At 42.4% G+C, this 22,617-nt stretch overlaps 1 protein-coding gene across 1 annotated transcript in view; it reads left to right on the top strand.

The window, feature by feature from the left end:
* The window catches only part of LOC134449223 (NACHT, LRR and PYD domains-containing protein 3-like), a 52,990-nt gene extending 39,542 nt beyond the window's left edge, over positions 1-13,448 (top strand). The window contains exons 6-9 of the mRNA XM_063199067.1: positions 6,893-7,066; positions 8,448-8,621; positions 12,854-13,027; positions 13,351-13,448. Coding sequence (XP_063055137.1) covers positions 6,893-7,066; positions 8,448-8,621; positions 12,854-13,027; positions 13,351-13,372 — 544 coding nt within the window. The 3' untranslated portion in view covers positions 13,373-13,448. The remainder of the gene's footprint in view (positions 1-6,892; positions 7,067-8,447; positions 8,622-12,853; positions 13,028-13,350) is intronic.
* Positions 13,449-22,617: the final 9,169 nt, after the last annotated feature.

The raw sequence follows: 22,617 nt of genomic DNA, 5'->3' as shown, positions 1-22,617 counted from the left end.
ATAGGCTGCACTGTGATGGGGCTTTAGCATGCATGATGTGAATTTATTGATAAAATGAAAATGAATGAAATGAAAATGAATTTTTTAACGCTTTTAATATCACACCAAACAATGTACACACACTTTGACAGGAACCATGCATTTCATAAAAATAAATAATTTAAAACTACACACATACCCTGCACTCAGGTCACAAATGTACAACTCAGAAACAAACACGGACGGAATCACGGAATGTGGACATTAAAACGGAATTTGGTTATAAACGCGGAATTGCACGGAATTTGCTCATTTCTTATGATAAAATTAAAAATCCATTATTTTCGTCATCATTTATCAGTCTAAAAGACATTTCAAACACAAAATATGGCCACGATATCATATCTGGCCCACGCGAGGTGATGCGCAAAAGTTCTATGCAGATCCATGTCAGCGCATGTTGACAGTGAACGCATCTCTCTCCCAAGCGGCGTATACGCTTTCTCTGCGATTTCTCACAAAATATGAAGAATTATACAAAACCTTTTTTTTCACTCATGGCCAGTGACTGGCTTAAGATATTTATTAGCAATATTCTGTGTTTACTCTTTCAAAAGCATGATCACAACCCAAACTACCAAAATGACCCTGTTCAAAAGTTTACATACCCTAGTTCTGATGCTGAATATGGCCCTGTTTAATATCAGGGACCGCTCTAAATTGTTTGTGGTAGTTGTGGATAAGGTTCTTAATTTTCTCAGATGACAAAACAGCACATTCCTTCTGGCAGAATGGTTGTTTCTTATAATATCTTTGGGTGTCTTGCTGGAACCTCACATTTGAGGTTTCCCCTGAGTGGCTCAATGATGTTGAGATCAGGAGAGTGAGATGGCCGCTCAAAAACCTTAATTTTATTCTTTCTGAAGCTAATGACGGGTTGATTTGGCTTTCTGTGTCGAAATATTGTCATGTTGGCACTGTTGGAATTTCAATTCAGAAATGCAATATGAGGAGGTTTGGTTGGAATCAGGCCAATGGGCAAGGGAATCATTGCATTGCAATGATCATTGCAAGGGAAATTGTTCAGGAGTCATAGGACAACCAAAAAATAACTTCAGGTGAAATATAGGACAACATAAAAAAATGTTTTAAACTGTACAAGAAAGATGCACTTGAGGAAAGATGGGCTGTTGGGGGTTGCCAGGAGAAAGCCATTACTACAAAAATGCAAACATGTTATTTTGCATATGATACACCAAATAGCACAGTGAGAAGCATCAAAATGCCTGTGACAAAGTCATTTGGAAAAATTAGATCAATATGGAACTTTTTTCAGCCACTATTAACAGTACCATTTGGAGAACAGTCAACAGAGCCTATGATGAAAGTTACACCATCCCTTCTGTGAAACATGGTTATGGACCACTGATGTCATGGGGACATTTGAGTTACAAATGCACTACACTTTTGGTCCATACTCACAGAATGATGAATACATTGCCCTGTGAAAAATACTGGAGGAAACTTGACACTCATCAGCCTTGAAACTGCACATGGTCCATTGTTTGGACATGCCAACATGACAATAGTTCAGCACAGAAAGCCAAATCAACCTGTCATTAGCTTCAGAAAGAATAAAATTAAGTTTTTGAGTGACCATCCCACTCCCCTGATCTCAACATCATTCAGCCAAATGTGAGGTCAAATGTGAGGTTCCAGCAAGACACCCAAATATATTATAGGAAACAACCATTCTGCCAGGAAGAATGTGCTGTTTTGTCAACTGAGAACATTAAGAGCCTTATCCACAACTACCACAAACAATTTAGAGCGGTCCCTGATGTTTAACAGGGCCATATTCAGCATCAGAAACTAGGGTATGTAAACTTTTGAAAAGGGTCATTTGGGTAATTTGGGTTGTGATCATGCTTTTGAAAGAGTAAACACAGAATACAGCTAATACATTTCTTAAGCTAGTCACTAGCCATGAGTAAAAAAAAGGTTTTGTGTAATCTTTCATATTTTGCGAGATATCACCAAGAAAGCGTATATTCTGCTGGGGCATGTAAACATATGAGCACCACTGTACCCATATCAGTGCCATTTCACCCTGCCAAGACACTGGACCTGGGTCTATTGGAGCTCTCTGATCAGGGCGTCCTCGTCATACTGCAGCAGGCACTCTGTTGTTTCTATAGTTCCTAGAAGCGAGACAAATAAATAAATACTTCGCCATGCACCTCATATTGACATAACAAATATATCAATAAGCAAGACATATTGAGCCCAACAGGAATAATCTTACACTAGATCAGTTTTCTGTGGTCTCTTGTAAGATTGGCCCATCACCATCCTGCAGGACACTACCGTCTCCCTGCCAGGATCTGTAGGATGTAAGAAAATAAATCAAAACATAGCAATGCACAGCATTGACAACTTATCTATAAAGTAGCACAAGTCATATTGCCAATGTAGGCCAGGGGTGGGGAACCTATGTCTTGAGGGCCGTTTGCGACCCTTGAGGCCGTTTTATCCGGCCCCCCGATGTAATTTTAATGCAATTCAGCTTCACATGAAATATGACATATTTTGTAAAGGAATCTTAGAAAATGAATTTGCAATACAATTAAGTTATATTCAGGGAACCTGAAGAAGGTGGTGTTTGTTTAAATGTGGCTGCCTTCAATATAGGCCTAAAGTGAAAGGGAAAATCCTGGTTTGTGTTCATAGTACGGCCCTTGGAGGACTTTTACGGCCCCTCAGATGAATTTTAAGTGGCCCTTCGAATGAGAAAGGTTCCCCAACCCTGACGTAGGCTATAGGTTAAGCTTACCCTCTTTCACTCTTCTGTGGTGAGACTGTGCCCATTTCGGGTTGACCTCCACACGCGTCTGTAGCACAGCACACAGGATTGCAGGACACAGCATCCTGCAGGACACTACAAAAAACAAGGGGAACGAATAAATGACCTGTCCAGTTCTATAAAAAAGAAAAGAAAATTGATGCAGTGCCAGAGCTGTGGTAAAAGTAACCTTGGGTAAATCATCTAGGACTAGGGTGTGTGTGAGTGTGTGTGTGTGTGGTAAATCCAGTGTTCACATTATTCAGATATGAGAATTAATTCATTAATTTTAACTGATATCACCACATACCGATATCAGTGCCATTTCACCCTGCCAAGACACTGGACCTGGGTCTATTGGAGCTCTCTGACCAGGGCGTCCTCGTCATACTGCAGCAGGCACTCTGTTGTTTCTACAGCTCCTAGAAGCGAGACAAATAAATTAAATACTTCGCCATGCACCTCATATTGACATAGCAAATGTATCAATGAGCAAGTCATATTGGTCACAAAGAAGTTAATCTTACATTCTTTCAGTCTTCTATGGCTGTGGTTCCCAACCTTTTTCTTAAGGGACCCATGTTTTTACTATTGTAAGCTTTAGTGACCCAACCACGCGAGCGCCCGCACGAGACGGAGTCACAAGATGCCCTCCGTTTCCTGCGAAAACTTATTTTAGTTATTTTATTCCTCAATTCGTCTTTGGTCAAATATAGAATAAATGTTTAATGTAGCACTTACAATTTGTTGCGTCTGTGCATTTATTAGTTAAATGCTTTGTCTTTTATTCAACATGGGCTATATATATTTAAAACGAAACCCCTTAAAATCAAGAGGGCTCCGCGACCCCCTGTGGATCTTTGGCGACCCATAAGGGGGGTCCCGACCCATAGGTTGGGAACCACTGTTCTATGGCGAGACTGCTCCTCATAAGAGCAGTTAGGCCTTCAAGTGACTCGTCTTCGCCATATTATGAGACAGCAGCCTGTGAAAACATGGTAAATAGAATAACCCATTAACCTTGGGTCCTAATATAATACATGGACATAAACTAGCCTACATTATTTAGACAATGTCAGTAGACCTCCACGTGAAACAATAAGAAAAAGTGACCATGCATAATTTCAATTTCTTGAAGAGGCCAGCTACACTTATTTGTGCAACAAGTGCTGTTTTGAGGACCCATACTTTTTAAGGACAGGTTGCCTAGTGTTGCAAATGCCAGGATATTTCACATTGATTTCGGGGTGTCGTGCTTTATTAATTTCACCACTCTGGTCGACAATGAGCTCGCGCTGATACATTGAGCTCTCGTTACTGAGAGCTGCCGCCAGAACTACTCACGGTTAGCTTTCATAATATAGAACGCAACAAGGAAGAATCGGTCGGTTTGCTGAAAGGGCAAGGTGTTTCAAAGTAGCATGGAACTAAATTATATCCCACCTTTGACTTGATTTCACGCAGGTGGGTCTTGGAACCCCTGTGACTGCCTAGGTTTCAGGATAGAGAAAGTAAAACAAAAATCATTGAGTAACATCGATGCGGGACAAATTGTAGCTTTTGTAGACTACGTCGCTACTTGAGGAAAAATAGCTTAACTACAGGGACGTTATTCGATACATAGTAGTGACGCTACGACCAAGCTACTAGGGAATGTAATTAAACTAGTCGCTTCGCTACTGCCCAGCACTGAAAACCAACATACCCAGACGGCACACCAGTCTTGCCAACGTCGCCTAGATGCATTTTTGCCGCTGTAAAATACATTGGCAAGACGTCTAAGCGTTAGTTCATCAGCGAAATGCCGGGCAGACGTGAAAAATGAGCAGTGCCCAGCATCTAGTTGATGAGCTAACGCAATAGCATGCTAACGGTAGCCTTTGTCTATCTTTAGGCAGGGGAAAGGCAACTGAGAACGAGCAATGTCAAACAATTTACCATCAACAAGTATACTTAACATATTCACCGTTTCACCACTGCATTTTGTCATTACGATGCTCGCAAGTCATCAGAATTTACTAGCGTACAGCAGCAACTAGAGTAGTCACATAACATTTATTGAGGGGACTTGAGCTACCAGCTATGTAAACCGGCTGTGCTACAACTTAGCAATGGCGGATCTATGTTCAGAGGAGCTATTCAATCGCTCTTGAGTACTGAAACTTTAAACCACAGTTGAGTCAAATGTACTTACATGTATGTGAAGCCCATTTTCCGTTGGTATGTGAGGAACTTTTCCCCCATATCGCCAAGAAACTTGTAACAGTGAAACCACACAGACAGCGCATGGTTCTGTTCAATCAGGAAGGTGTTGTTCACCGCAGTTGATGGCTTCTTTGTGGCTTGTGTGTGGAATTTGCATTGTGCAAATTAGTTTTACTGCCACCTAAAGGCTTGGTGTAGAACTAATTTAACCAGAGACTGTCTATTTTGAACTTCCTTGAACAATCCTTGCTTTAGTTCAGAATCATTTAAAAACCAGAGTGGCCAAGCACATTGATGTTTTTCCTCAAAAGCAGGGGTGAGGAACCTTTTTAATTCGAAGGGTCACTTCAAAATGTATGTCCAAGAAAGATCATTCAGATGATTCTATTCTGATAGCCTATTCTGTAGGTTCATTTAAATGTTTATAGCACCGATCGAATTGTTTGATCAACTTAATTTCTGAGCTTATAGTATCATAATAAAATGTACTGACAGCAAAGCTGTGGCTAGTAGAAAGGTTTAATGCAGGGGTGGGGAACCTTTTTCATTCGAGGGGCCACTTCAAATTCCTACCATGGTCATAAAAATCCTCCGGGGGCCGTAGGCCTACTATAAACACAAATCAGGATTTCCCCATAAAATTTAGGCCTATATAGACACCTTTAGGCCTATATAGACATATAGACACCTTTAAAGGTAGACACCTTTAAAACAGTCCCCACCTTTTCTAGGTCCCCTGAATATAGGCCTAACTTGCATTGGAAATGTAATTTCTAAGATTCCTTTAGGCCTGCAAAATATGTCATAGGCCTATTTCATGTGAAGTTGCAAAACATTATAATGATATCAGGGGCCGGATAAAACGGCCTCAAGGGCCCTCGAGACATAGGTTCCCTACCCCTGGTTTAATGGTTAGTGATTCTGAAAAACACCACTGGGCAGCGTGAACAAACATACACACAGACACACACACACACATTTTAGTAAAAGGCCAAAAAATGCCCTAGGGCCCCCAACAATCCCGTTGCCTAGGGACCCCAAAATCCTAGAAACAGGCCTGCCGACCCCCCACTCCCTCCCACCCACCTGACCTCACCCCACCCCACCCCACTTGAAATTGACTGGGGCAGCTCCCGACCTGATCACTGGCATTTACATATTAAAGGCTCTCCTAAGAGGGGGCATGGGGGAGCCGCAAATGCTGTGGCTTGAGGTATGAGGCAATTTAAGGTGCAAAACTCATCCACAAATTCCTCTTTTCATGCAGTGCATGTTATGTCAGCTTTACACATCTGACATAAGGTGCACAGTGTGACATGGTGCATTGCTCCTCAGACAGTACTCTAGTAAATATGTGCACCCGGTCACACACAGTTGTGCACACAGTTGTCACGCAGCAAGCATATCCCGGTCTCAGTCCTTGAGTGTGTGTGTGTGTGTGTGTGTGTGTGTGTGTGTGTGTGTGTGTGTGTGTGTGTGTGTGTGTGTGTGTGTGTGTGTGTGTGTGTGTGTGTGCAAGATGGCCGCACGCAACATGGCCACGGCGGATACATGGATACAAACACAGAACACAAACCACTGTAACATGGATGCAAACACAGTGGGCCACAGACTACCTCTCAGTCTCCACTCCCTGGGCCAGAACCAGATGTTAACTCTTTGGTGTCGGAGGGACTCCTCTCACTGGAATGAGCACATACACCCAGTAGACCACTGCTTAGTCTGAATGGTGGTCCCTGGGTCAGAACCAGTTGAAACCTCCTGGTCTAAGTAACAGAAGGTGCCAAACATGCTCTCTCTGTCTCTCATTATTTACCCTTCTACCACCTCTTCTTCATCTCTCTCTCTCTCTATCCCTCTCTCCAGGCTTCAGTCCTGCAGTATTACAGAAGAGGGCTGTACTGCTCTGAGTTCAGCGCTGATTTCAAACCCCTCACACCTGACAGAACTGTATCTGAGTCATAATAAACTTGGAGACTCTGGAGTGAAGCAGATATCCGCTCTACTCATCAATCCAGGCTGTAAACTACAAACGTTAAGGTGAGCAAAGACACAAACAGACATAGATGCTCATGGCAGCACGGGGTGTGGGGACCTTTTCAGTGACCCTCATGTGTGGGGGACCTTTTCCTATTCAGTGACCCTCATGTGTGGGGACCTTTTCCTATTCAGTGACCCTCATGTGTGGGGACCTTTTCCTATTCAGTGACCCTCATGTGTGGGGACCTTTTCCTATTCAGTGACCCTCATGTGTGGGGACCTTTTCCTATTCAGTGACCCTCATGTGTGGGGATCTTTTCCTATTCAGTGATCCTCATGTGGGGGACATTTTCCTATTCAGTGACCCTCATGTTAACTCTCTGCTAAGGTGTAGAAGGGACTCCCCCCTCTGTAACATGGATACAAACACAGTGGGCCACAGACTACCTCTCAGGTGTCGGAGGAACTCCCCTCACTGGAATGTGTACATACACAATACAGTTATTATTTTATGGCAGCTTTGCACACCTGACACAAGGCACAGGGTGTAATATGGTGCATTGCTGTTCAGACAGTACTCTAGTAAATATGTGCACTCGGTCACAAAGTTTAATGGACACACAGTCACGCAGCAAGCATATCCCTGTGTGTGTGTGTGTGTGTGTGTGTGTGTGTGTGTGTGTGTGTGTGTGTGTGTGTGTGTGTGTGTGTGTGTGTGTGTGTGTGTGTGTGTGTGTGTGTGTGTGTGTGAGTGTGTGTTTGAGTGTGTGTGTGTGTGTGTGTGTGTGTGTGTGTGTGTGTGTGTGTGTGTGTGTGTGTGTGTGTGTGTGTGTGTGCGTGCGTGCGTGCGCGTGCGTGTGTGTGTGTGTGTCTGCATAAGTAAGGGGGTTTTCAGTCAGTGTTCTGCTGCCCACTAGTGGTCGATGGCAGTATTGCTATTGGTCTCTAACTTGCTATGCATTTCTTAAAGGGACACTAGATAGGATTAAAACGTAAGTCCAAACTCAACTGATGCTGAAATGAGTCATTAGTAATGGCACCTTGTCAAATGAAGTCAGAACAGGAGAAAACCTGCTCAGGTACATGAACATAGATGCTCATGGCAGTACTGGGTGTGGTGAACTGAAATCCTTTCTCATTCAGTGATCCTCACGTTAACTGGTTGAAGGGACTCCCCCCTTTGTAACATGTACATGCGCAAACACAGTCACCCACTACTGCCCCCGCTGGCAGTATGTCTATGCTTTACCCCGAAGTCAGCACAGTATGACTGTGCATCATCCTTTAGTCTGAATGGTGGTCCCAGTGTCAGAAACAGTTGACACCTCTTGGTCTAATCAATATAAGGTGCTGAAAACAATGTCCTGCTCTCTCTCTGTCTCTCATTATTTACCCTTCTACCTCCTCTTCTCTATCTCTCCATCTCTCTGTCTCTCTCCAGGCTTAATGACTGCAGTATAACAGAAGAGGGCTGTGCTGCTCTGACTGCAGCGCTGATTTCAAACCCCTCACATCTGACAGAGCTGTATCTGGGTGCTAATATGCTTGGAGACTCGGGTATGAAGCAGATCTCTGCTCTACTCAGCAATCCAGACTGTAAACTACAAAAACTAAGGTAAGAAAAGAGACACGTTTAGCAGACTAAACATTAGTTTGAAGATTCAGAACCAGTTTTTTATGTTTTAATGGCCACCACCATCAGACTACTGAACTCTGGCTATCTGCAAAGTATACAGCTGTCTCCAAAAGTTTTGTCGCCTATCTATCTGTTTGGAACAACAGCTAATAAATTAAACAGTTTTCTGCAGAAGTCACTCATATGAAAGCTACAACCCTCCCGAATGAAGTTTTATGCACAAAAATAAACTTCATGCACCAAAGAAAGATTGATGCTGTAATGAACACAGACAGGGCAGATTTTCACAAGACAAAAGTTTTGTCGAACATAATGTGAAAATGAGCAGATAAGTCACTTCAAAACACTTCACATACTCAGATCGGGTGTCATACTTAATCACTGAATCACTCTCGCCTCTTCAACTTTGGCCTTAGGTGTATGTTAGTTTAGGGTCATTGTGAACATGGAAAGCAACTCAATGAAAAACAATGAAGGTCAATGAGAGATGTTGACATATTTGCTATTCGTAGAGATTTAATCAATGATAAAAGTTCTCACACACCAGCAGCATGCATGCAGCTCCACATAACAGCGATATCCCTACCATGTTTCACTTTATGCACCATGTTTCTTTTTTCATATTCTTCATCTCCAATCCATACAGTTCTGATGCTATCAGTTCTAAAATGATTGATCCTGGGATCATGACTTCAGAGTACGAGTCCCATTAGCCTTCATTTTTGTCAGAATTAGGCCTGACAAACTCTTGGCTGGCTTTTATGAGACAGGACAGTGGGAGAGACTTCTTTGGTGCTGGACATGAAGAATATGAAAAAAAAAAACCCATGGTGCCTAAAGTCTAACATGGGAGGGATACAGCTCCTATGTGGAGCTACATGCATGCTGCTGGTTTGTGAGGGCATTTCATCATTGATTAGCCTAAATCATGAATTTAAAATGTATTGCTCTACAAATAGCAAATATGTCACCATCTCTCATTGACTTTCATTGCTTTTCATTGTGTTGCTTTCCATGATTACAATCTCAAGTCTCAAGTTTATTGTCAATTTCTTTACATGCACTGGTCATACAAAGAATTTGAAATTGCGTTTCTTGCTCTCCCATGCAGACATAGACTAATCTAGGTAAGGACATAGACAGTATAGACATAGACAGTACTCATACATGGACATAGACAGTATGGACGTAGACATTGCTCATACAGACATTTAAAGTGCAAGACTGGACAACAGAAGACTTGTAGAGAACATACATTAAGAGGAGGTATTTTGTTGTGCTTTTTCTAAAAGTCCTTTATAGCGTTCTGACATAGTAATAGTAGCATTTGAAGAAAATAAATAATTAAAAAAGGTTTATTAAATACACCAGCAGCAGTATGTGTGTGTGTGTGTGTTTGTATGTGTTTTGTGTGCGTGTGTGTGTGTGTGTGTGTGTGTGTGTGTGTGTGTGTGTGTGTGTGTGTGTGTGTGTGTGTGTGTGTGTGTGTGTGTGTGTGTGTGTGTGTGTTTAGTGCAGGTAGAAAGTGCGGTGTGCGTCTGTGTGTGTGTACCTGTGTATGTGTGTGTGTGTGTGTGTGTATGTGTGTGAATATGAGTTGTGTGTCAGTGTGTGTATGTTTGGGTTTAGTGCAGAAAGTGCAGTGTGCTTGTGTGTGTGTGTGTGTGTGTGTGTGTGTGTGTGTGTGTGTGTGTGTGTGTGTGTGTGTGTGTGTGTGTGTGTGTGTGTGGTGTGTGTGTGTGTGTGTGTGTGTGTGTGTGTGTGTGTGTGTGTGCATGTGTATGTTTTGAGTTAGTGCAGGTTGAAAGTTCAGTCACAGATGTAGTAGTGCAGGTGGAATGTTCAGTCGCAGATATGGTGGTGGGGATGAGGGGGGGGAGCGTTGTCAGTGGCCTGGCTGGCTAGAGGCTGACAGTGAAGGGAGAGTGGGTTGAGTGTTCAGTATCTTGATTGCTTGATGCATCGTGCTGCTTGCAAGCCTGGTGGTACGGGAACGGAGGCGCCTGTACCTCTTTCCAGAGGGCAGGAGGCTGAACAGTTTGTGTGCAGGGTGGCTTGTGTCTTTGATGATCATCAGTGCTTTTCGGGTGAGGCGTGCGGTGTAAATGTCCTGCAGGGAGGGGAGTGGTACTCCAATGATCTTCTTCGCTGTGTTCACAACACGCTGGAGTGTCTTCCTGTTTTTCTCCGTGCAGCTTCCTGCCCACACTGTGATGCAGCTGGACACGACGCTCTCTATGGTTCCTCTGTAGAATGTTGTCATGATGGAGGGTGTAGCACTTGCCTTCTTTAGTTTGCGCAAGAAGTAGAGACGCTGATGGGCCTTCTTCGCCAGTGATGTAGTGTTGGTGGTCCAAGAGAGGTCGTCGCTGATGTGCACTCCAAGGAACTTGGTGCTGCTCACTCTCTCCACAGCATCACCGTCGATGGTCAGTGGTGGCAGTTGTTTTTGGACCCTCTGAAAGTTGACAACAATCTCCTTGGTCTTGTTGACATTCAGCAGGAGGTTGTTGTCTTTGCACCATCTGGCCAGCAGGTCTACTTCTTCTCTGTAGTGGGTCTCATCGCCCTTAGTGATGAGGCCCACCAGTGTTGTATCATCCGCAAACTTCACTAGATGGTTAGTGCTGTGGGTCGTTGTGCAGTCATGTGTCAGCAGCGTGAACAGCAGGGGGCTGAGAACCCCGTGCTCAGGGTCAGGGTGCTTGAGGTGTTATTCCCTACCCGTACTGCTTGTGGTCTCTGCATCAGGAAGTCCAGCAGCCAGTTGCAGAGGGAGGTGCTGAAACCTAGTTTGTCCAGTTTTCTGATGAGTTGTTGTGGTATTATGGTATTGAATGCTGAACTGAAGTCAATGAACAGCTTTCTCACATATGAGTCTTTATTGTCCAAGTGGGTGAGGGCTGGATGGAGGGCAGAGCAGATTGCATCCTCCGTGGATCGCTTGGCTCGGTATGCGAACTGGTAGGGGTCCAGGGTGGGGAGTAGGGTGGCTTTGATGTGTGACAGGACTAGCCGTTCGAAGCACTTCATGATTATGGGCGTCAGTGCTACAGGACGGTAGTCATTGAAGCATGATGGTGATGATTTCTTCGGCACGGGTATGATGGTAGCAGCTTTGAAAAGTGATGGGATGACTGCTTGCTCCAGAGAGATGTTAAAGATGTCTGTGAAGACATCCTTCAGCTCTTCTGCACAATCCTTCAACACTCGGCCAGGTATGTTGTCTGGGCCAGCTGCTTTGCGTGGGTTGATGGTGGCCAGTGTCCTCTTCACACTGGCAGAGGACAGGTACAGGGGTTGATCATGGGGGGGAGGGGGAGTTTTCTGTGGATGAGTGTCATTTTGTGCTTCAAAACGGGCAAAGAAACTGTTCAGGTCGTTTAGCAGAGAGGTGTTGTTGTCACAGCTTCGTGGTGCGGGCTTATAGTCCGTGATGGCCTGTATGCCCTGCCACAGGCTCTGTGTATCTCTGCTGTCTTTGAAGTGTGTTGTTATTTTGTCCGAGTATTCCTTTTTTGCTTTCCTGATGCCCTGGGACAGGTTTGCCCTTGCTGCTTTTAGGCCAGCTACGTCTCCTGCTCTGAAGGCTTTGTCTCTGGCCCTCAGCAGTCTGTGAACGTCTCCTGTGAACCATGACCCTACAATGACCCTAAATATACACCTAAGGCCAAAGTTGAATTTTTTGAAGAGGTGAGAGTGATTCAGAGATTAAGTATGACACCCGATCTGCGTATTTGAAGTGTTTTGAAGTGACTTATCTGCTCATTTTCACATTATGTTCGATAGGCGACAAAACTTTTGTCTTGTGAAAATCTGCCCTGTCTGTGTTCATTAAAGGGTCAATCTTTCTTTGGTGCATGGAGTTTATTTTTGTACATCAAACTTCATTCGGGAGAGTCGTAGCTTTCATGTGAGTGACTTCTGAAGCCAAGTGATTAATTGAAAGTCAGGTTATTGGCTGTTGTTCCAAACACATGGATAGGCGACAAAACTTCTGGAGACGGCTGTATGGTTGTGAGTTTGTGTTTGTTTATGTTCTCACGAGCCTTTGTGTAACGTTTTATGCACTTCTCTGTCTGTCTTTCTTTCTGCCTGCATCTCTCTCTCTCTCTCTCTCTCTCTCTCTCTCTCTCTCTCTCTCTCTCTCTCTCTCTCTCTCTCTCTCTGTCTCTCTCTCTCTCATTCTCTTTTTCTCTCTCTCTCTCCAGCCTTTGGACTTGCGATATAACCGAACGAGGTTGTGCTCTTCTGACATCAGCTCTGGCATCAAACCCCTCCCACCTGATAGAACTGAATCTCAGTGATAATAAACTTGGAGACTCAGCAGTCAAGCAGATCTCTGCTCTGGTGGAAGACCCAAACTACAGACTTGAGAAAGTAACGTGAGTAAAACCATTGCGACATCATGTGTGCAATATTTATCAGTGATTATAAAGAGATTGTGATTACTTATTGGTCTTGAGAAATACTTTCTTTATTTGTGTTGAAATAATTGCTATTACAGTTGAGAAAATCATTTTTATGGTAAAATATTATTTATAATATCAGTGTATTCCCGGCAATGTGACAGCATCACACTTTAACCACCTTAATCACTCATTACCTGTCTGTCTATGTCAGTAATCTGTTGCTAAATTGACAGTCATACTCTAATGTAACTTGCTATATTATTTTCACATCTTTGTGTTTTTAATATCTTTTTCAGCTTGGAAAACACTGGGAAGTAGCCTCTTACTGCAGATGGGGTCGTCGGCGGGCCTATGCACTATTTGCTGAAAATACTCAACTACATCATAACAACATTGCCATGATATTACCGACAGCCTTCAGTAACAAATAAAAACTTGGTCATTACAGTTTTGATGACAGTTAAGTTATAACGTAGGCTCTGGAGACAGTAAGGTTATAGCATAGGCTCTGGTGACAATAAGGTTATAACATAGGCTCTGATGACAGTAAGGTTATAGCATAGGCTCTTGTGACAGTAAGGTTATAACATAGGCTCTGGTGACAGTCAGGTTATAACGTAGGCTCTGGTGACAGTAAGGTTATAACATAGGCTCTGGTGACAGTAAGATTATAACATAGGCTCTGGTGTTAATTCAAAGTCAAGGGAAACCAGTGGAAGTCATGTCAAAACCATAGCAGGCTCCTGTAATATGTCATAATAATAATGTATACACTTTTGTGACTGTAATCACTGTGATCACTGTTATGTAAGTACTGTTATGTCACCCCTCTCCTTTTATTAATATGCATGAATGAATAAATGAATGCTGAAATATTCTTTAAAGCGGAATTCGTCTTTTAAACAACTTTGTCGTCACTATATTTGATCTTGTCCTAATGGAGGATTGTGCTGCCACTGTTTATAATCTTCCTATTAAGTATTAAACATTTTCATTTATGATGTTGTTTTACAAAGTGGAAAAATATGTACACCAGTGGCGGCTGGTAGTCTGTCAAACAGGGGAGGCTGTTCAATTACAATATGTCCAGAACGCAAAAATAAAGGGGGGGGGGGGATTTTGACACACATCTTACATTGGTCCTGAGCCACATATGGCCTCACACACTAAAGGACTTTTGTTGAAACAAATTTGTTAATCATTAATCATTATCCCCCTTGTAGCCTATTCATAGGGAAATGTTTTTATTATTATTATTATTATCATTAGGCCTACCTCCGCCACAAAATGATGTGATTTAGTTTGCCTTCGTTGTCTTTGTTCATTACTGGGTGCACGGCTTAACTTACCACTAGAGGTCGCAAAATCTTTAATTATTTACCAGACATTGCCAACACAGTAGGAAACAAGGACTCGCCACTCACGGGACTTGGCAGTTAACCAGTTGATAAGACACCACGAAAGCTCAAAAGAAACGGTTGTTCTTCCCTACCTTTTTCACCAAGTCAATATTAGGCAGTGCTCTGCTCTGCTCCTTGATATTCATTTTCTCCTCATAAGGACGACTGGAATTCGCCAGAATTTAATCCACAATGCTTGGCATTTTGCATAGCTCTCTAGCTTTCTTGCAAGCTAGCCCTAACGAAAAGTAGGCAACTTCAACTTTTGAATTGGGAGATTAAAAAGGATAAGGACATGCCACTATTAAGACTTTATTCGCAACACTAGTGTCACTAGGTTTACAAGAATATGTACACAAAACTGGAGTACACCGCAATGAATAGCTTCCCCACTGGTTACCACGACGAAACTTCTCAGTCAAATTAATATATCCGCATTTCGAAATGAAATCAACTACTGTAGCCTACTGACACGGGGTTCACCCAATCACAAGTCGGAGCTCCAGTCTCCGGTCCCTCCCCCCTCCTCTCTCTTCTCCATTCACTCCCAGTGAGGCTCAGTCTCAAAATCAAAAAAATTTCACGGCAATAGCCAATGACCGTTTAGCATTTTGCCATTGAAAAATCGTACAATCCCACATGCCATTGAAGTCCATTGAGACTCGACTCGCTTGCGTTGTCATGAGCGGAAAAAAACTTGTGCGAGCCTCGGGATCTTATAACAGATTGGTTTCATCTCTAAGTTGAGCACATGCATTTTCTATGGAGCTGGGTCTGAAATAGCAATGTTATTAAGTTGTGTAAAGCATTAGTTTACATACTATTCTCCGTGATTTTGGACAGGAGGCGGCGCCTCCCTTGTACTCAAAGAGGAATCGCCTCTGATGTATACACTTTATATTATTAACCTTTCCCATTGTAAGCAAAATATTACTTATCAAAAGTGGTGTACTCTAGCCTGATAAACCAGCCTAAAATTTAGTCTGGCTCCGATGAACGATACCTCCAAAGATTGTTGATGAGAACAACCTATTGTTTTTTCAAACCGTGCCGGCGCTCTGACCAATCAGCGATCTTTGCGTTGATGTGCTTTCCCAACGGTGTTGCTAGGTTTGTCGTCACTCCCTCAAAACCCCGCCCGCTTTGAATCAAAACAAATCGCTGCGTTGTGATTGGATTTGCCAGACTCAGGTCGCAGCTGAAAAGTTTCGGCATCCAGCGGGTGGCGCTGGTTTACCAGGCTAGGTGTACTCATTATTGCTGTGAGGTGAGAGGTGGTTGCAAGCAGCCACGTAAACGATGTGTGTTTAAATTGATTATAATCCTGTTGTCAGTTCAGGTAAACCGTGTTTAAGGCAATATTACATGATTGGCATAACATAGTGTCAACAAATTAACAGTCTTTATTGTTAGAGAAAGATATGATTTGTTTTTTTTTCAAAATCTGTGAACATGTGTCTTACCAATAGATTTTTTGGTAACACTTTACTTGACGTGTTACTGCATAACACATTCATAACAGCTGTTATAACGTCTACACGAAGCATTCATGATTGTTTCATAACACATCCATACCAAACCTTTCATGAACGTTCCGTACAGAATGGCTGCAACTTGTCAAAATAAAAGTCAACAACCGCAAACAGGATACTGGAAGAAGTCATGTTACCATATAGTTTTGTTACCTTGTAGGAATATCCATAATAAAAATGTAAAAAAGGGAATGTCTTGTTGAATTATTCACATTTGAAAATATACACTCATAAAATGACCCAAGCCCTTCTTTGGTTAGCCACATTGTTTTTGTGCTTGATTTACTTGAAGAGATTGGTTAAATATCAAATGCATTTAGATACCATTGTTCCAACACAATATAATTATCAAACGTCTATGAAACCAACAGAAATGAGTTAGGGTTAATATCAAATGCATTCAAATAATATAGTTCCAACAAAATGCATTTAAGAATCTATCTAACATTCATGAAACCAAAACAAATGAGTTTGTTTTTTAATTTGGAACCTCCCCTTGCGCATGCGTCTTGGAAGCAGTGTCCTGTTAAAAAAAGATGGATTGATGGCGGCCGCATGCAGAGAAACAGGTAAGAGATATAGTCCTGGACCAGCCATGTAGACCCGTTCGCAATTTTGAGTTGGGGGCGTTTCTCACTGGAATTGAGTTAGTGGGTTCCTAGACATTAAAAATCACGGAGGTGCTCGTCCACCATAGTGCCAGGTTTTTCAGAATATGGCTGCCAAATATGGCCGCCATTGCCAATGACTAATATCTGTCTTTTTTACTTTTAAACTGTTCAGACACATGCCATACATAAATTCTGACCAATTTTTGGAGAGGAATTCAATTCTGACAATTACACGAGGAGGATGTGTGATTTTGACCTTAAAAGGTCATTGCCAAGGTCAAATGTGCTATTCTGATGAACGTTAGTAGACTTCCATTGTAAAAATGAGAGACAAATGATCAATTATGGCATGAGGAGTTATTTGCTGATATTACTATGATTATTTGTGTCAGTATAGTCCTTAAAAGGTCAAGGTCAATGTCAAGGTCAAGGTATTTTTCCTATTCTGAAGAACTCAGCCATGTGCTTGCCCATTAGGTCATTGTTAAGAATAAGGAACTGCCACTATAAATGTAAATCTAACATTTCTAACATTTAATATTTCTTAACACTTTAGGGACCATCATATCATGAACATTTAATGAATAAATGTCATGATAAAGGCCTAGGCTTAAATTACGCCCAAAACACAATAAATTAACAAAGGTGGAACATTGTAACATTAATTAAGGTGGAAGATAACACATAATGTACACACAGTATTTTCTGTTTTTGTACTGAATTTGTGTATGCATGCAATTTAGTGGGATGTGTTTTTACAATGGCTCCTCATTTTTCCTTGGCAAAATATAGTCCGTGAAACTCCAGTTTCGATTTTCGATTTTCACACTGTTCTGCACATTTACATAATTTAAGCACACCTTATGATTACGGTTTCAGGCATTTTAATGGCAGGAGTATGCAAGATGTGTGCTCCTGTCAAACATGTTGCTTAGGCTCATGCCTTATTTTGGGGTCCTTGGTTCTTGCAAGTATGTTGCAGACTCTATGAACTAGAAATGCCCCTCTCTGAATGTGCCCTCTTATAGCACTACTGATGGGAGGAAGAGCATTGATTCCATCACCACTGCTGTACATTTATACTCTGTGATCATCAAATATAACAGCTGTTGTGGTTGATCTGGCCCCAGCCCAGACACGCACCAAGTACTTCCCAGCCAATGCATCTTGCTTGGTCAATATTTTGGCCTCTCCAAAGATAGCAAGTACTGGACTGGATCAGAAACCATAGCTGCATGTTTAGTCCGAACCTCAGGCAACCCCCCTACTCATGCAATCATCTCCTTGCAGGATATGTTCTTTGATCACAGTTTTTGTCAGTGATGCTCCAAGATGAGAGACTAATTGATGGTGAGGAAGCATTCTCCGCATCTAGCCAGTGCCATACTGCAAGCAAATCTCCTGCATACCAAGTTCTTGGAAATGTGGGCTGTAGTGGAGAAGCAATGCAAATGTGTCTGTATTATTTGAGTCTATTACAACTTTTCTGCACTGCTTCACACGAACAGCCCACTCAACATTCCCCAGTAACCTGGCCTAAGCCTCATCAACGCAGTTCAAGAGCTCTGGAATTTCTTCACCATCAGCTGACTTTGCTGGTAGCACCTCATCATCAACAACAACAGGGCTGACAATAACAGTAGTATTGCCTCTGATTTGATAATAAATCATGTCTGGAACTAACAATTGGAGATTTCACTTGTTCTCCACAGAGGCCCGGAACTTATCAAGTTGGTGAGGAATGGGTGTTATTCCGTTCACGCCAATGATGTCAACGGCTGTTGTTGAGTTGGTACACCGCATGCGTTCACCTTCCTTCAATGACATCTCAATGTAGGAGTCACAAGATGGATGAGTTCTGGATGTCAGCAGAGGGATACTGCTGAGTTGATGATGGCATTGATGACAGCACCTAAATTCTGCCAGAGGCATATGACAAATCTTTGACATGAATGACGTGATGCTGAAAGAACATCATGAGATCTGCTGAATACTCATGCCCCGTTTCTCAGCAATGTCCATCCTCCTATGTGCCTCAGCTATGTCTTTAGATGAGACCAACTTCTGCTCCTTTACAATGATTGCTGGTGTCTTCTATGGTTGATCTTTGTACTGCAGGTTTTTTTTTTTAAACAGTTCCACTTATTTTATGTTCTTGAGAACTAACCTATCCTGCCAGTATGAGCTGAAAACAAGCTTACAAGCAAGCTTTGGAGACAGTTAACAACCTGGTTGCTGAGCAGATTGTGCAGTGGAACGGGCGCATTAACGGTCAATGAGTATGGATTCTGCGGATCCACCACAAAGTCTAGCAACAATTACACATTTCGGTTGAATGTAAGGCACGGAGTGGTGCTCAGTGCATGTTGGAGGTGGCATTCTGTCCGCTTCAAAGTGGTGTTGTTGGTGAGAAAGTTGAGGACATCAGTGATCATTCTAATATGATGGAAAGAACTCAAACTTTGCTGTAACATTAACATTGCGTGTGGCTCCTAATACAAACTGTTCTCCATGACCCTTGCATACTCTCTGAATGCTGCTCAAACTTTATGTCACCTCGCACAGCAGTAAGAGTAAGAGAACTGCAGTTACGTTCTGCAAAGATTGGCATAGGACGTTATGGTAGCCACATATTGATTTATTTTCCTTCTCTTTCAGAGACAACAGCATTTTTAATGATGGCCGCCAAATCCAGCCAAACTTCAAAGAATTGGCAGAGCTCTGACTTGTCTTGATTCAAGCTCTCCACTTGCTCAATCAAGGCCTCAAACTCAAATTCTGGGCAACGTTAATTTGAAGCCAGTGAAGTGTGCAATGCCTGTACCTGTGCAAGCACTGGATAATCTGCCTTGTACTTGTGAGTCCAGAATACCTCCCACTGGAGAGACATGCATCAATGCATTATCTAGGCCAGAACCTCGAGGCAATTTTCCCTGATATCTGAGAATAACATGCGTCCAATGGAAAGGGCCAATACAGTGGAAGAGATGTGTAATGGATGTATAATCCTCCCTTGTAAGTGCTAGGTATGGTTTTCTGACAATTTTTCGAGCATTCCACAACATAGCTAGCAAGAAGACTGGTCAGATCTGATTGTCTGGTAGCTTCAACATGAACCAATCCTGTGAAAAGTTGCGAGAAGGTTCTTGATGTGAAGGCTTTTGCTGTGTGGGAAGCATCATATGCAGTGGTGTTCGCCTTATTTCGCATTGAATGTAATGCACAAGCATTTGAAAGAGGCAGTGAAGTTGTGTACTCTTGTGATCTGACACACTTCTCTTCTAGTGGGGACTCCTCTCTGTGTTGACTGTTGCATTGCATGTGCTGTCCTGTCCTCTGGGGGTCAGCCCAATGTTCCCACGGCCCATTGGTCCCACAGCCCATTGGTCCCACATTGCTGAGACTTTTGCGTTTTTTCAAAATTAGGCCCAATGGTCCCACAGCCCATTGGTCCCACAGCACTAAGGGCGGAATTCTCCCGTCTCCACTTAAGTCGGTTTTACGCACGCATATTTTACGCGGTCTTATCTTGCGCGTATTCTCCCCTCTGGAACGTCGCCACACCCCTCGCGCTTAACTCAGAAAAACAGCGCGTAGCCCAACATAGGCGTGATATATGCTAAATGGGGGGATGATTGTGGAGCATTTGAACTCAAAAAAACTCATGCACCCCATGCAGTTTGGTTTTAGAGCCAACCACTCAACCGACACTGCATGCTGCTATTTTATAGAACACATCAAGGCAAATCTTGATAATGGAGGAGTGGTGGGTGCTGTGTTCTTAGACCTTCGCAAGGCTTTTGACACAGTCAATCATTCAGTACTCCTCTCAAAGTTGGCGTGCTTTCAGCTGGCTCCAGATGTACTAAAGTGGATAGAGTCCTATCTATTAAATAGGGCCCAATGTGTTAAGATAAATGATAAAATATCTTCCTTAAAAGCATGCTCTGTGGGGGTGCCACAAGGTTCCATATTGGGACCTTTGTTGTTCAGCACTTACATAAATGATCTTCCATCTGTATGTGAAGGTGTGGAGATACTGATGTATGCTGACGACACTGTATTATTTACACACGGCAAAGATCCGGTACAGGTGGCCAGCAAATTGACTCAAACACTAACTAAGGTCTCAATGTGGTTAAAAACCTCCTGTCTCACACTAAATACCAACAAAACTGTCACAATGTATTTTCACAATAGATTTAAACTAAATGTTGTTCCAGACATATTTGCTGATGGAACAAAGCTAAATAATGTTGATGAGTTTAAATATTTAGGTGAGACCTTAGATTCTACTCTTAGTTTTAAGAAACACATTAAAAAGCTGGGTAATACTGTAAAGTATAGCATATCAAATTTTAGACATATCCGTAACTCTCTGAGTATTGATGCTGCTGTGACTTATGTCAATGCTATGATCATGTCCCACCTGCATTACATTATTGTTTATCAAGCTGGTCCCAGGCCAACAAGACTGTCTTAAAATCCATTGATTCACTATACAAGCAGGCCCTGAAGGTCCTAGATAGAAGATCTTTTCAGTACCACCATTGTCCTATACTGAGCAAGTATAATATGCTCAGCCTTGAAAACATCATACAATTTTCTGATCTGCGGCTAATCCATAAAATTATTCACAATGCAGCACCCCCACCCCTAAGAACATTTGTTCAACCCTGCTCTGAATTGATGAGCAGAACGTCAAGATCCACCATTAGGGGTGATTGTAGTCTCCCAATCCGACGAACTGCTTTTGCTCAGTCAGCCTTCTCCTTCAGGGCAACCAAAACATGGAATAGTCTACCCAGTAACCTAAAAAGTATTACTGATTATCAGGCCTTCTCAAGGGGTGTGAAAAAATGGATATTAACCAACCAGTCTTGTCAACATTAACTGACTCATACTGTATGCCATTTTAATGTGTGTGTGTGTGTGTGTGTGTGTGTGTGTGTGTGTGTGTGTGTGGGTGTGGGTGTGGGTGTGGGTGGGTGTGTGTGTGTGTGTTTGACCTATGGCCTATGGATGTGCTTACTTGTTTATATCTTGTCTATGTTATTGTATTTTAATATTTGTTTTACCTGTCCAGGGACTGCAGATGGAAATTAGCTATATAGCTATAATCTGGCACAAGCCATCTTTTTACTTCTGTAATCAATGTGTATTGTGCATGGTCCCTGTTGAACTAAACTAAATAAACTAAACTAAACTAAATGAGTCTCCGCCAAGTTCATCAGTTGTGGCTACAAAGAAACTATGGCGCATGGATTTTCAGATCAACCGTGTGAAAACCTCGGCAGTCCATTGAGATCCAACACTGAACTTTAACTTTGAATTTAAAACCACGTGCCAAAAGTCCTCTTGCAAAAGCGTTTCAAAATCTAACCTCCGCTCCTTTTCACAAACACAAGGCAAGTATTGGAGGTGAGATATTGAGATGGAAACGCGATGTGTCCCCTTCGCGGGAACTCAGCGGAGCGTTTTGGTGCGCAACAGGTTGATTGAAATAATAAACATGATTAAACGTTTTGTTAAAAATTGAGTTTGGCGTGTTGCCTGGACAATTCCGGAAATCAAAAAGTGATTTAAAATGTATGTCGGGTATCAGTTCAGAAAGTTTAATAGGCTACGTGCACATATGCACGAGTTCCAATAAATCACAAAAGTGGAGGAGTTGCAATAAAAACCCTTTACTTAACGTCGTGGCTACAACATAGTAAAAATGGTGAAGGTTGTGTTTGAATAGGCATACTTTGGGTGGTTGTTGGGACGACTGGAACAGCGGTCTTTAGTCTGACGTGCCTTGTCAATTTAGCCCACTTGTGCATGGTGCAACGAGGTGTTTTTGGTTTTGGTTATCGTCTGTGGAGACAACATGATGATCCTCATACTGATTAATTAATTACCTGCTTTTGTTTGTAAGTTCACCGATATGAGAACATGCTGGGCAGCTGGTCATATTTTGTCACAATTAATGCAGGATGTTTATGTGGAACTGTGAATGAATTTCGATTTGGACTCAC

The sequence above is a fragment of the Engraulis encrasicolus genome, chromosome 5 (assembly GCF_034702125.1).
Source record: "Engraulis encrasicolus isolate BLACKSEA-1 chromosome 5, IST_EnEncr_1.0, whole genome shotgun sequence".
Taxonomy (NCBI): Eukaryota; Metazoa; Chordata; class Actinopteri; order Clupeiformes; family Engraulidae; genus Engraulis; species Engraulis encrasicolus.
This window is presented reverse-complemented; position numbering and strand designations above follow the sequence as displayed.